Source organism: Cannabis sativa, chromosome 9, assembly GCF_029168945.1.
Source record: "Cannabis sativa cultivar Pink pepper isolate KNU-18-1 chromosome 9, ASM2916894v1, whole genome shotgun sequence".
Classification (NCBI taxonomy): domain Eukaryota; kingdom Viridiplantae; phylum Streptophyta; class Magnoliopsida; order Rosales; family Cannabaceae; genus Cannabis; species Cannabis sativa.
Window position 1 is genome coordinate 6750786 of NC_083609.1, and position 16407 is coordinate 6767192.

The 16407-nt window shown below is 31.1% G+C and overlaps 2 protein-coding genes across 5 annotated transcripts in view; one reads left to right on the forward strand and one right to left on the reverse strand.

Annotated features, from left to right (window-relative positions):
• LOC115724056 (uncharacterized) overlaps positions 1-6711 on the forward strand; it is a 35635-nt gene extending 28924 nt beyond the window's left edge. Inside the window, exons 2-5 of one of the 4 annotated variants that reach the window (XM_030653511.2) lie at positions 4555-4777; positions 5550-5655; positions 5863-5917; positions 6122-6711. In XM_030653511.2, the coding sequence (XP_030509371.2) occupies positions 4632-4777; positions 5550-5655; positions 5863-5883 (273 nt within the window). In that variant the 5' untranslated portion in view covers positions 4555-4631 and the 3' untranslated portion in view covers positions 5884-5917; positions 6122-6711. Of the gene's footprint in view, positions 1-4511; positions 4778-5549; positions 5656-5862 lie in introns of all 4 variants that reach the window. The other 3 variants (XM_061104447.1, XM_030653513.2, XM_061104448.1) reach the window with 3 other exon arrangements.
• Positions 6712-10104: 3393 nt separating this feature from the next.
• On the reverse strand, positions 10105-11145 carry LOC115724199 (protein SRC2). The gene has a single exon (XM_030653681.2). The coding sequence runs from the start codon at positions 10966-10968 to the stop codon at positions 10240-10242; it is 729 nt and encodes a 242-aa protein (XP_030509541.2). The 5' UTR covers positions 10969-11145; the 3' UTR covers positions 10105-10239.
• Positions 11146-16407: the final 5262 nt, after the last annotated feature.

The following is a 16407-nucleotide window of genomic DNA, read 5'->3' on the forward strand; positions in this document are numbered from 1 at the left end:
GAACATTTCTTGGGTCCCTTGCAAAATCGGGATGTTTTGCATCAAAGTCTTTCCAAGCTAAACCATCGACCGGGTGTCGCAACAACCCATCATCTTTTGATTTTCCAGTATGATGCCATATCATGCTTTTCGCTGTAATCCTCGAACTATATAATCTTTTAAGTCGAGGTGTCAACGGAAAGTATCGCATGACTTTGCAAGGAACTTTTTTCCTTTCCGTTCTCGGAAGTAACCCAACGACTAGTTCCGCAAACTGGACAAGCCTCCTTGGATGCATTCTCCTTATAAAATAAGCAACAATTATACAAACAGACATCGATATTATCATAACCCAAGCCTAATTTCTTCAATCTCTTTTTTGCCTCGTAGTAAGTTGATGGAATATTATTTTCCTTCGGAAACGCAAACTTTAAAAGCTTCAATAATTCTTCAAAGATGTTATTAGGAATTTTTCCCCTAACTTTTAAATGCAATAGCTTTGCTAAAAAGTTAAGAGATGAAATCCAATCACAACCGGGATACAATTCAGCTTCAATTTCCTCAAATAAGTCATCAAATTGCGGGTTTGTGGTTGGTTGTTCATCTTCTCCTTGTGCCTCAGTTGTCGAGGGAAAGAAATCTTCCAAAATAGGAATCATTTCATCCTCTGATTCAACATCGGCAACTGCTACATCAACGACGGCATCCTCAGGCTCCCCGTGATAAATCCACTTGTCATATCCTTGCATAAAACCTCGATCAAATATGTGTGCTCTAACCCTATCTATTTTTTCAAACCTACTATTTATACATCTCACACAAGGACATCGTATTCGTCCATCACAATCCTTATGTTCTGATGCCATTGCTAAAAAGGCTTGTAGACCATTCCAAAATTCATGGCAACCACGATTTCTGATTTTGGTCCAAGACTTATCGATTGTCGCCATCTACAATTTAGACGACAAATGAAGTATTAAATATTTAAATTTTTGTAAAGTCTTATGAAATTTTATGAGTACGAATTTTATGATATATTTTTAAATATAATTATTATTGTTCTTTATTGTTAATTTTTAAATTTTTGTAAAGTTTTATGAAATTTTATAAGTACAAAAGTTATGATATATTTTTAAATATAATTATAAATATGAATTATTATTGTACTTTATTATTAATTTTTAATTTTTTTTAAAGTCTTATGAAATTTTATGAGTACAAAAGTTATGATATATATCTTTAAATATAATTATAAATATGAATTTTGTAAAGTATTATGAAATTTTATGAATATAAATTTTATGATATATTTTTAAATATAATTATAAATATGAATTATTATTGTTATTTATTATTAATTTTTAAATTTTTGTAAAGTCTTATGAAATTTTATGAGTACAAAATTTATGATATATTTTTAATTTATTTATAAATATGAATTATTATTGTTCTTTATTATTAATTTTTAATTTTTTGTGTTATTTTTATTATTTATAAAAAAATAAATTTATTTTCAAAATTTAAATAAATATCAAATAATTAAATTTTAAATGAATTATTATTTTTTGAAACTTAAAATTAGTTATAAAAAGTTAAACTAATTATATTATAAAAAAATTCATTTTACATATTACACTATAAAAATTCATTAAATTACTAAATTTTAAATTTTTAATTTTTAAATTTTTGAATTATTTATCATTTATATAAAAAAAATTTATTTTCTAAATTAAAATAAATATAAAATAATTAATTTTTACCACCATAAAAATACAAAAAAAATTATTTTTTAAAATTCAAATAAAAGTTAATCCATTTAATTTAAATTTTAATAAAAATTAAAAAAATAAATCAAATCTTCTAATTAATCTTTTTAACTTTTAATATTTATATTATTTATTAAGTTACTAAAAAACTAATTATTATTATTTAAAAAAATCTTTTTATGTATATATTAAGCTACAAACTAATATTTCTTTTTTCTAATTTTTTAAATTTTTTTCAATATTCTAAATTTGCTAAATTTACTTCTCAAATTTTAGCAAACTTAACAACAAATCAATTTAATATCAATAAAATCTAACATAAAATAAACAAATACAAACAAATAAAAATTACTAATTACTAAAATTAATTAAAAAACCTACAAATAACAACAATACAATATACAATATTGTTACAATATATAAATTATATATACATTAACATATAATCTATATTTTCTTTAAAAAAAAACCCAATACTATATATTTTATATACACAAATATATAAATAAAAAAAATAATATATACAAAATATACAATACACAAATATATACACTATTATATTACAATATACAAAATATACAATATACAATAATAAAAATAATATAATAGTGTATATACACAAATATATACACTATTACATTACAAAAATAATATATACAAAATATATAATATATATATAATGTATAATTTTTATACTTTACATAATAATACAATACAATATATATACTACACTACGATATACATATATATATATAAACTGTTATATAAAAATATATATATATAATATACCCAGATTATATATATACCCAAAATATATATATACACAGATTTATATGTAAATATATATATACACAGATTTATATATATATTTATATGTAAATATAACCAATTTTATATACAAAAATATATATATACATAGATTTTTCTATATAAAAACCTACATTTATAAAAACCTACACAGATTATAAAAACCTACATTTTTCTATATACACAGATTTTTCTATATAAAAACCTACACAGATTATTTAAAACTTTAAATATATAACATTCAAAATTTAAATATGCATTATATAAACCAATCTAAAACCTAAAACTATATAATAACAAATCTAAAATAATAAAAAAAAAATACAATACTTACCTAAAATAACCGGTGGTGCGTCGGGGTGGTGGTGCGTCGGGGTGGTGGTGCGTCGGGGTGGTGGTGCGTCGGAGATGGAGGCGGTGGAAATTTCAGAAATGGAGAAGGGGAAAGGAGGAGCGGTTTGGGAATTTTTTGAAAGAAAATGGAAAAATGGGGATGAGGGGTCTGATGGGGTATATATAGTGTTATTAGCGGCGGGGCAATAGCGGCGGACCCCGCCGCTAATAACATTTCATTAACTTTTTTATTTTTTTTTTTTAAAATAAAATACTATTAGCGGCGGGGTCGCGCCGCTAATACCCGCCGCTAATAGTTTGAATCAAAATGGGCGGGATTTTTCCCGCCCACCTATTAGCGGCGGGGTATTAGCGGCGGACCCCGCCGCTAATAGTAATAGCGGCGGGCATTAGCGGCGGACAGCCCGCCGCTATTAATATTTTAAAAAAAAATTTAACTCAGCCCAGCAATAGCGGCGGGGGAGGGCCTCCGCCGCTAATACCCCCATTATTAGCGGCGGAGGAGCTCCGCCGCTAAAGATGGGATTTCTTGTAGTGTGTTATTCCAAAATTAAAAATAATGAAACTGGAACGAATTACCGATAGAAAAATCTGGCTGAGTCGCGGACAATGTCGTTTTCTTTAAGACGTTTTGCAGTTCTGCCTGAAGTGTCCACGACAGTCTAGCAACCACGGCGTCCCCAGGATAAAACAGCCTCTCTATAAGTACGATACGTTCTGCACCGAACTGTATCGCTCTATTACACCCTAAAATTTGCTCTAAGAAAAATCGTAAAGAAGAAAGAAAAGATTTTTTAATGTTTGAAAAGATATTTTCTTACGTTGTTTTGATACGACTTATATAAAAGTCGGTCCAAGAATAAACGGTAATGTTATCGTTCGTGGAGAAGTTGGATCGAGGGAGTAAAAAGTGAATCATTGACTGATCGCGTTTAATCACTTTTGATCACGTGTTAAAATTAATTATTAAATAAATAAATAAATAATAAATATCTTTATTTAATTAAATAATTTTTTTTTTTAAAAAAATTAAGTGACACCTTACCCGCCAACCCGGACCGGCTCGGTCAGACGGCGACACGTGTGGTGGTTCAGTGTGTGAGTCCTCACCCATGCGCACAAAACTGGATACCCTGTGGCTCAAACCCATATCTCAAACTTGCACTAGTTATATACTTCAAATGAAGTGTTTCTATCCCATGTGGGACTCCTACTCACACACTTTACTTTTCTATTTTTATATAATTTCATAGAAAGTTCCAACACAAACATCTAAAGTGGGCTTTATAAACATTTTTAACATTACATTGTATATTAGAAATTATTTTGAATTTTTAAAAATTTTGTACATGTCTTAAATAACTACAACGTACACAACTATAAAAACAGATTAATTTTTTTTTGGATGTCAAAATAGTACGAGTTGCACCATTGAGTTCAAAAATATTACTATTATTGTAATTTTATAATTTTTTTAGGTGCAAAATTAGCATAGTCAATATAGACACTAATACCATATTTTTATAATAATAAAAAATTAAAATTTATAAAAATATAAAAAAAAAATAGAAAATTCATATAAATTTGTCATTTTGATATACTTAGGAAATAATCCAAAATATTATTTACTATACAAATCATGTGTTAGGAAAACGACAACAAAAAGAAGGAAAACGACAACGACGAGACTTGAGAGACATATATGGTGTACGGCGTGATACCCAAATGTCAAACAGAAGAAGAAATAGAGAGAGAGCTATGGGGCAGTGCGTGTCTTGCTTGGACGAAGAGAAGAAACAACAAAGGAAAGAAGAGGAAAGGTTAGCCGCCGCTGAAGTACGTGCCAGAGCTGCCGAAGCTGCTGAAAAACGGTCTCTTTCTCTCTCTCTATAATTGTATTATTCCTATTTCATTCAATTCTTTATTCATCAGTCAAATTTGTTCGACTATGTCAATGATCTTTTTCTGTAAACCATAAAATTCGAAATCTATGTATGCAGTCTCGCCGTAGATGCTAAGCTCGATGATTTTGCCCAATTTAGGGATTTTTAATATTTACAAATGCTGATACATGAGTAATTGATCATTTATAGTCGATTATTTCGTTAATGGATTCTTCGCAACATTTAAGTATATAAAACTGTTTCCTGTAATCCCATTTATCATTCTGTACGGTCAATTGTGATAGTAACTATTTCAAAACACTAGCAATGGATCATTGTTTGGCTTATCGAATTTGGTGTAGACCCTTTTAGCAAACCTTCCCAAAACAATTTATGTTCATATCTTTATCTTATGCATTTTGGAATTTTGATACATCATTTAAGTACAGTTTAAAATGCTTTTGCCTCAACTTAATTTCAAGACTGCACTGTTCCTTTTTGCTACTCTTTTTTGGAGTGGCCTACTAGCCTTAAAGAAATAACTACAACATATAAGTGCTGATTCTTACATGGAAAGTACATTAGTTTTCTATTAGGAAAAAAAAATGATCTTTCTGTGATCATGTGGTTGTGACTGGACTTTGCTATGTTAGTCTAAGCTTCTTCTTCTTCTTTTAATTGTGAAAAATGGTGGAGTGGATGTAATTGTTTGTATATATAATGAATTTTGTACTTTTCTGTTTTTTTATCATAATTTCAGGAAAGAGCAGTTTGAAAAATCTGCAGCAGGAAGGGCTGCACGTGCACAGCAACAGGGTCTTGCAAAGCAAGCATCAAACACTAACAAAGGGGAACCAGTATTAAAGGTTTTTACTTCTTGCACTTGCACCAATATTTCTAATGTTATCTTGTTTTTCATCTCAGAAGGTTTTAGTAGTTGCAAACTCTGTACACTTGCCTTGCCTTGATACAATTAACCAACTGTGCCTATGATTTAACTAAGATCATTGATATAGAGCAACAAAGCTATGATGCTCTCAGTTATAACTATTTTATTTTGTTGGGAAATGCAGTGGCAGATGGGTGGGTCTTAAGTATTGTTTCTGTACATTCCAACAACTGCTTATTGTAAGTTTGTGAATATTTTCCATCTTATTGAATCTAATTACTCTGTCATTATACATTTATGTAAGCGATGCGATATGAATGTGTGTCTCAAATACATAAATTTAATTATAAGAAATAAAATGAAAGTGATTAGTTTGGTTGTGAAAATTTTGAATTGAGAATGTTAAATAAAAATGTGATATTGGATGTTTGAATTTTAAACAGATACTTGCAGTATTTTTCCCACTGCAGCCTCGGTCGTTTGTTATTCTTTGCCTTCTCTAGTCTAATCTTTCTGGGATAGTGGCGTGTTGTTCTAGTTATTCCTTTTTTGGTTGGTGAATATTCATTAGAGCAAGGTGCACGGTAAGAAGTATGAGATTTATATTAAAACTAATTGCAGTTAAAACATTTTCTCCTCGAGGGAGTCTATCTTCACAAACACATGTTTATCACCTTCATGCGGCTAAGACAATCCCCTCAAGCCCATAATTGTTTGTTGCTGGGTTTTTTCATTTATTTTTTTCTTTGTAGAGTGTAATTTTGAAGTTATTGTGAATTCTATTTCATTTTTTCTTTCTGAGAGTGTCTCCAAGTGGGGTTGTTTTTTAGATCTTTTAGAACATTGTTATTTGTCTTTCCGGGTGTATGTCTTCAACATGTAATGTGAAATGGTAATACCGCAATACATAGTAAGTATGATATGCACTATAGATGGAAAACGAGGTATCTTGGTTGAAAGAAATTCCTTCTTGTTTAATAACTAATGTATTATTTGACTTTTAGCAATAAAATTGATTATTATATTAAAAAAATCTAATTGTAGATGAGTAGAGTAGCCTACTACACTCTCTTTCGTTATTAAGTTAGGTCTCTTTAAAATAAAATAGAAAAATAAAAAAACTAGAGTGCTCAAAATTGATTTTTTCAATGAAGAATTTACGCCATATATTGTATTTTTTGCCTTTTCCTTTCAATATTGTTTCACATTTTCTATTTATACGATTTCCTTATGCTGGCTTTCATTCACTTTCACTCTTCATTCTCCAATAGCATTACATTGTGTACAACCTTCTAGTCTAATATACGTACTTGGAATAACTGTTCTGTATTATTATTGTTAAGATTATGGTGTCACACTTGTGTTGTATAACTACCAACCAGCGCCACTTAGTTGGAAGCTTACCTTGAGGCACATTTCATGCTTAGCATATAAGCATGCAACTCATGTTTTTTTAACATAACCAACTTAAAACTAGTTTCTAGTTTCTTGCCGGAATAGATGTAAAAAATGTAATATCAGAGTACTATTTTGTACAGGTTTGAAAAATACAAAATCTAATTAGTAGTTTTTGGAAAGTGCATAATTCAAAATGGAATTACTGAATTTAGTGAATACATTGCATTTAGGGATGGTATAAGGTCTCTTGGAGAATTTGCAAATTTTGCTTTACCATTACTCAAGGAGATTCTGCCTGCGGAAGGACAACTTGAGCTATGATGTGTTATTTTGTTGGTGACTTCATTTAGTTTTTCGAAGTTATATAATAAGTATACATTATATATGTTATAAGCTGTTATATAAGGTTCAGAACAATTTAAGAAGGACCTTCGAGACGCCCTTCGTTTTCTTAAGAGAGCATGACTTCTTCATAGGTATCTTCATCCTCCTTTTCGAATAGCAGCGATCATCTTGACCACTTCCAGCCTTTTCGATTCCCCAAACAGCTCTTCCATCCTTCGCAATGTTGTGGTGGCATCGCATTTAAGGCGATTAATGCTCAACGACCTATCCTCAAGGTGCTGAGGTCAGATTTACTTGGTTCACGAAGACATTTGACCAGGCAAGTGTAGAGTGGCATTTATGAGCGATTTGCAAGTTTGATCTTGCTTCAGAGTAAATCTAATCATGATTTCTCTTTGTATTTAATTTTAAGAGTCCTTTTAGTTCCTAAATTAGATTTTACTTTTAATTGATGTCTACCAACCTAGTGTGTGGATAGATTTGGATAATTCCTTGCTTGAAATGGCCATTAAATGCTATAGATCCTACTGTCTCTAGGTTCGAGTGTACCTAGGTTAGTCGCAACCCCCCATATTCCTCGTATAGCAATCTTCTTAGTTTTTGTCTATTTAAGAACTAAAATCCAAGTTAATCTCTTTACCTTATTTGTTAAGACTTGCCTATCTTACTTTTCAATTCTTGCTTTACCTAAAATAGAAGACTTAGCTCGTTTCTTTTTTTTTGCAGCCTTGAGTCTTTCTAAAACAAAGAACATTGTACACTCTCGCATTGATAATGCTGACATTTAAGAAGGACTTCCACTAGCTTCACCCCTATTCCACCTCATGACCACCTTGTATACCATAAAAAGCTTTAATCACAATGCCTTGACAAATTTCTTTAAAAATACTGGAAAGGAAGGTTTCCTGTTAGCGTCAAGAAAAGATCTCCTAATTCCAACCTGTATCTAGTAGCTTTCCACCGTGAAGGAGATAGGCGTCGACCATTGTCAATCAGCCTTGAATTTTTGAAGAAAAAAAAATCTCGTCCTCCCTGAAATCCCTGACCCCGACTCTTCCCTTGTCTCTGAGGTTATTAGGAAAATCCCCTTATGGGTCCAAATCCACAACATCCCATTCACACGAAGATCCATATCGACGGCCAAACTTGTTGGCCAGATTGTAGGGTTCTTCTGGAAATCCATCAACCCTCCCTCCTCGAAGCGTGGGGATCTTTTTTAACAGTTTGTATTATGTTGGATGTCACCAAGCCTTTCTGAAGAAGTGACCCTATTCTCTTCCCTGGGATGGCTTTCGCCACCTAGCTTGAATTGAAATATGAGGATCTCCCTAACCCCTACTATCATTGTGGACGTCTTGGGCACACTTATAGTGGGTGCATTGACTATATGAGAGCCTCCGATGTATCCCCACACCCACCACCACTCCCATATGAGAACATTTTGAGAGGAACCACTCGACCGAACCAGGGACCATTTGGAATCTCACCTTACTATAACCAATTGCGTCTCACAGGAGTCATGAATCCCCCCACCCACTCCTTACACATACCAGGCCAAAACATCGTCAACTTCACCAATACCACCACCCTACATTACTTAACCCACAAGATTTTTTCTTTCCAACTGCACGAAGGAGAACACACTTATAAGTTGCCCTAAATGATTTAAGCGGACTACGATCCTCATAATTTTTTTTCACATTAAGTTTCTACATAAAAATATTAGTGTCTCACTTTTATACTTAATATATGTATTTTCTATTACTTTAATTGATATTTAATATCGTTTGTCTTATTTGATAAGTATGCTATTTTTGACAATAAAATATTGTGTGAATAATTGCAATAAATTTTCTCTAACAATAAATAGTAACAAGAACTCGACTTTTTCTTTGTGTTTAATTTATATCTTTTTTGTTTTCTCTTTTCAATTGTATTCAGTTTCTTTGGGCATTTTCTTCTTGTTAGTTTTTTACTTTTATTTTTGAACAATGGTTTTTTTTCTTAACTTGAACAATGGTTTTTACTTTTATTATTTGCTATAAATCTTATTGTTGACCTATGTTATATTATACATTATTTTATTAAAGTATTTCTACATTATAACAACTAACAAGTCGTCGTGACAAAAATAATATCGTTTTATTCCAACCGCAAGTCTAAGTGGTTGCCATAGATTTTCTTGTACGAGCAGGAACAACCTGGAATTTTTGGGTTCAATGAATAAAAATTATTAAATCCGATAAGAAATATCATTATTAACACCGTATTAACTAGATCATCTAAAAAGATGTCATTATCGATCTTTATTAGATATATATTGCTAACTAACTCGTTTTAAATATTCAGACTATAACTTCCAGAAGAAAAGTCTAATTTTACCTTCGACAAAAACGAATACAAGTCCAATTTTATCTCAATTATAACTAAAATAATATTAATTATTACTTTTTTACTTGTATGTTTTTTTTATTAGTATCATATATTGTGTTACCTACACCCTAGAAATACTCAATATTTATACATAGAAACTCTAATTTCCATATAACATGAAGACTTTATACACATATATTTTGGACTCTTCATTTTCAATTGTCCAAACCAAACTTCATGTGATGTCATGTCACAGTTGCTTACATATTTATTATTGATTAATACATCCAAATTAATAAGAAAACAAAAAAGTCAGAATATTTATCTTTCATATTAATTACTTAATTAACTTTTTCCAAGCTCTTAATAAAGAAAAAAAAACATTAATATTAATATTAATAATAAATTAAATTACATTAAAAATCAAATCCAGCCCCATCTCCAATCAAAATCCCACACCTTGCTGATGTGGCGGGTACCCATAACCCGGTCCATTCGGGTATCCATATCCAGGTGGCGGCGGAGGCGGGTACGACCCATAACCGTGCGGTGTAGGAGGATATATATTATGATGATGAGGAGGTGGCGGTGGGCCAGGTGGCGGAGCGTAGTAGTGATAGGACCCACCTTGTCCGTACCCTACACCCGGTTGCACCGGAATATAACCCCCAACAACTGGCCAGGGTGGAGTGGCCACCATGGCCGTGGGGCCCACCTCCACCGTAGGATAAAACTTAACGGGTTTCTCTGTGAGTTGTTGTGGTGGGCTGAGCTTATAGGAGAAATGGAGTTCGCCTTTGGGTTTGCCGGAGGGTTTTCTAACCTGGTAACTCACGAACTGTGTGGATGATGACGTGGCAGCAGAGTCGAGAAGCTCCTTGACCGGGACGTTCACTTGGCCGATTTCTTTATCGCCGAGGGCTCTGTCGCAGAAGAGGGTGAAAACTAGATTTCTGTGTTGGGCGGCGGAGTCAGCTGATGAGTCGTTGATGGTGAATTTGACGGGGAAGTTCCAGGTGGGGTTTGTGCCGGAGCCACGGTGTACGTTGGTTTTGGTTTGTTGAGAGTCGCCGGAGAGTGAAACGACGACGTAGACGTCCATCTTGGTCATGATGTTTACATCGTTGAGATCTCTGGCGGATATAACGTTGATCTCAAGTAATCTTTGCTCCATTGGAAAGAATAAGAAGAAGAAGAAGAAGAAGAAAGAAGAGTGTAGTTTTGTGAAATGTTAATGGATGGAACCTAATTATTAATAATAATAAACTAGTTGTTAATACATAATAATTAATAATGTAAATTACTTGTTAAATGTTATATGTATATAACGTGGAAAGGAATGGAAGATCAGTAAAGCATAAAAGCAATATATATTACTCAATAAGTCAACGCTTTTGTTGTGGTCAACTTTTGTGTTAGGTCGCTTGTAATATAAGGTTAACTACCATCCATGAGGGCAGTTAAAGATACATATAAACTCTGTTGTTCGAAAATGCTATATAGATATTTATCAAACACTAAAATAAGTAATATCAAAATATCAACTAAAACACCACAATTAAATAAAATACATAAATAGACACCAAAATTTTTGGGAAAAAAATCAAAAAACTGTAGTCCGCTCAAATTATTTATTATCATCAAATTTCAGTAATAGTATTACAAAGTTCTTCTCTAGTAAATCTAGAGACTCACAACAATATTAAGATTCAACAATTTTAGATCACCAATACAATTATTTGTTAGACTTTTTATTTGGGCTTACATTAAATTTTATTGGTTTTATTAAGGGCATTTTACATAAATACTGGATTTGGGGTAATACTTTTCAATTTTACTGTCACACGGCAGAATTAACATTTATACTGTCCTCCCTTTTTTTTTTCTTTTATACTGTCAATACCAAAACAAAAGTATGAGGTCTCTATCTTTGACAATCGCAGACATAACCACCACAACAACACCAAGACAACCGGAAAATAACCATTAATTCCGACAAGATTGAACAAAAGCAGTAAAATCGACGTCAATAAATAATCATGGCAAAACAACGGTAAAACAACACTAAAACAATCAAACAAAACAAAAGAAAAAAAATGATTAAAAAAAACAAACAATCTGCGGCACAACCTCAACACCAGATGCAAAATCAACTATATTTGCAAGTCTATTCCTAAAAAATTATAATTAAAAAAAACTACTAAAACAACACTGAAACAACACAAAAACAAAAGAAGCAAATATAACTACTTAGAAAAATATAAAAGAAACACACACCTCAAAACTCTCTTGTGAGTGAGCTCGTCAAATATATTTATAGGAGAACCAAAAGAAAAAAACCACAAAAATAGCCAAAGAGAACGAAGAAGAAATGTATTTATAGCCTCCATCTTCCACACTCACGTATTTAACCATCACAACAACACGAGAACACCCAGAAAATACATATTAATTCCAGCGAGATGGAGCAAGGGCAGTGAAATCGGCATCAAATAAATAAATCATGAAAAACAACAGTAAAACAATACTAAAACAAATAAAACAATAAAAGAAAAAAATGATCAAAAATTAACTATGTTGTGCACATCCTCAATACTAAATGCATTATATTTGCAAGAAAGTTCTAGAAAATTAGAACAAAAAAAAACCACACTAACTCTTATATTTTCAAAAAAAAAAACATAACTAAGAACTTCAAAAAAAAATTTAAAAAAAAAAAGAAGATGAAGAAGAAGAACTGAACATGAAAAAAAATAAAAATCATGAAAAACAACAGTAGAACAATACTAAAACAACGGTAAAGATGAAGAAAAAAAAAACTTGAAGAAGAAGATGAATATTAGAACATGGGGGTGAAATTTATGTGAAAAGCTAGAAGATAAAGATGAAGAAGAAGATGAATCGTGAGAAATGGGAGTGGGATTTTTAAATCTATTTAAATAAAAGAAAAAGAGTGAGACATGGGGTGTGATTTTTAAATTTATTTAAATAAAAGAAAAAGTAAAACATGTCACTTTTATGACACATCCCATCAACCTTTTCATCAAAATAATAATTATTAAATTATCTCAAAAAATAATAATTATTAAATATTAAAAATAATAAATAATAATTTTTACATCCATTAAAATAAAAAATTAAATAAATAACTTGAGCCCATGTCCCAATCAATCAAAAAAAAAAAAACAATAACATATATAATTTGGCAGTATACTGCCGAAATTAAAAAAGAAAAAAGTATAAACGTAAATTTGGGCGTGGCACAGTATTTTTGTAATACATGGGGAAAAGTTAGTAAAGAGTGTAAATTTCTCTTTATTAAAACTTGGGTTGATTGGATAGTTCTTAGCCCATGTTGTTGGTGATCAATTGTTAATGGGCTTAGCATCTGTGTGTAAAGTCTAGGTGAAGCAGAAGTGTGGGCTTTTCTAGTTGACTGAAGCCTTTGATGAGGAGGCCCAGCCCAACTAGGGTTTTGTAGCTAAGTCCCCTCCCTAACTCTATAAATACATATTGTCTCATCACAATCGTATACCTTTTGATAATCAGATAAATAAACTGCTTCTGATTTAGAGATCTAGGGAGGAAGACTTAGTTGATAGTATTGCACTATCAAAGTGGAGTAACTGCTGCGAATCAAACAGAGATAATTGCTATGGATCAATCAGGTACACATACCTAACTATTATATCTTATTATTGTGTTCTATGTTATATACAAATAGATCTTGGGTTTATTATTAATTTTTCTAACATGTGGTATCAGATTGCCTATTGTATATAATTTAGAACCTATAATTAGTATAATTAATTTTTATCTGTTAATTATCTAAAATTACATATCAATTTCGTTATTATTTTATGTTCAATTTTTCTTTTTTAAATCTTAAAACTTTAGGGGTTTTATTGATCGTTAAATTCTCTTTCAATTGATATATTATATGCATGAAATCATTATGTATATTATGAGAATTTTAAGTTTAAAATTTTAGGGTTTATATAATTATAATATGAAATTATAATTTGTGTGTTTTGATATTATTGTTTTTGATCTAAAATTGATTATAGATATCTCATTATCAATTGTTTATCAACCTTCTTACACCATTTATTTCGTGTTTCAATCGAGAATTGATATCACAATCAATTTTTTTTAAGTTCTTAATTTTCGGATTGGGTTTGCCATGAAATCTAGAGATTTAATCTTTAATACCCGAAATTAGTAGCATAGATCAATTAGAAATTCCATCCCGAGCAAAACCCATCAAGAATCGCGTGTGTTCGTCGTTTTTTTGGCCGAAAAACGGGACAGACCCGACTGGGGCCGACCGGGTCGCGTGACCCGCATCCGACCCGCTGGAGGTTGAAGAAGACCGTCCCAGCAGCAACACCCACTCGCGCAGGAGGCGCGTGGGGGCGCGTGACGCCTCTTGGAATGTCGTTTTTCGACGTTTTTTTTTCAGCGTGCTTAAAATTAAATTTCTGATTTTTTTATGATTTTTAATTAATTTTTTGACTCCGTTTAATAATTATTATTATTTTAATGATAATTATGTAGTTAAAAAATTATTAAAAATAATTTTTGATGATTTTTCGAAATCTGTCGATCATAGAAAAAAAATTTTTTGAGTTTCTTCTCGTTCCATATGACATAATCACTCTCTTATTTGATTTATCTTGACTATGTAGTCTCCACCAATTTTCTTATATTCACATCTTTTAATTATTTGTTGTTCTAAAGTTATAAAACTTGATTGTTTGATACAAAAATAATGTGTTATGGTGGACAATTTATTTTTTGATTATCAATATAATAAAAGCAATTATATATCTCTTTTGGAAATTTGGTTGAAAATTATTAATCTTCAATGATTGTTTTATCACCAAATTTCACATGTTGAAGAAAATATTATATCTTTTGGTTGACTATATGTGTAATTACTTGCCCAAAGGTAGTATTTACATATATTAGTTCACATTCCATGAAGTGAGTTAATATTAAATATATATATATTTTAATTATTTGCCCAAAGGTAATAATTTAAATATATAAATTTATTATTATTTTTTGCTTGAATTAATACATATTTTTAAGAAATTTATTTGCTCAAAGGTAATAAAATTCTAAAATGATATGTATTTTTTCTTTGTTGTTAACTTCATGAAGGTAGATCATGTGTGTGTTATATTCTCACCCCAAAGGGGAGTTTATAATGATCAGTTGATTCTACAATATTTTCTAATGCATTGCTCATATTGCTTATTCAAGTTTTAATTTTTGGATTTTTCGGTCTCTTTTCTTCGAACAACAATAACGTTTTTATCTGAATTCTGAATGCTTCCAACTTTAAGACATGGAAACGAGATGTGAAAATTACTTTAGGCATAATAGATTTGGACTTATGCCTTCGAGAAGAAAAACCTGCTGATCTTACTGACTCCAGTACAACTGCCCAGAGAACTCATCATGCACAATGGGAAAAGTCAAGTCGTCTTAGTCTTCTTACTATGAAAAGATCCATTCCTGAACATATATTGAATGGTTTGTCAGACACTACAAATGCCAAAGAGTTTTTCAATGTTGTACAAAAACTATATGACACTGGTGAAATCGCTGCAGTTGGACATCTTATGGATGCTATGACAACCATTCAGTATGATAAATCATAGGAGTGAGAGGTTTCATTTTAAAAATCATTAAAGTTCAGTACAAGTTGAAAGATCATAATATTTCTCTACCTGACTCTTGCATCATTCATCAAGCTTTTCATACATCTTCTCACTATGTTTCTCAACTCAAGCCCAACAAAGGATAAAGAAAATATGAAAATAAGACACCACAGCCAGGGGCTAAGGGATCTCAGAAAGCCAAGTGAGAGGGAGTCAATGCTTACAGTGGGCACTTATATTGGAGTTGACGTTATTTATGTTGGCACATTAATTCTTGAATTACCGTTTAGTGTTCAGATTGTTTTGAATAGTACTTTCTTGATTCCTACTTTTAAAGTAATTCAGTTTCGCTTCTGCTTTTAGTTAAACAATGATTTTCTTTTCGTTTTCCCAATTATAGTGTTAACATTATGTTTGACTTCGAATAATTGGAAATTGTTTTTACTCTGATATTCTTTTCAAATTATCATTGACTTCCTTAACTTCCTTTTTCAATGCTGTGAATATTGTGGGTAAAAAATCTTATATTAAGATAACATCCTTATTATTATGGCACGATATATCGGGTCATATTTCTAAACAAAAAATGATTGATTCCTTCTAGCTAAAATTCTTCCTCCTGTTAATGTTTCTGGTTGGAATACTTGTGCTAATTGTACTTGTGAAAAATTGACTAAAACAAGAAAGAAGACTACAAACCGCAGTCAATCTTTATTGGAAATTATCCACACTGACATCAGTGGTACTTATTCCACCACGTTGTGCAGAAACAAGTATTTATCACTTTTATCAATGATTTTTCTCGTTATGGATTCACCTATTTAATTAAAGAAAAATCGGACGCTCTTGATAAAGTTAAAATTTTTCGAAATGAGGTTGAGAAACAATTAGGAAGAGTCATCAAAGTTGTTCATTCTGATCGTGGAGGAGAATATTATGGTCGT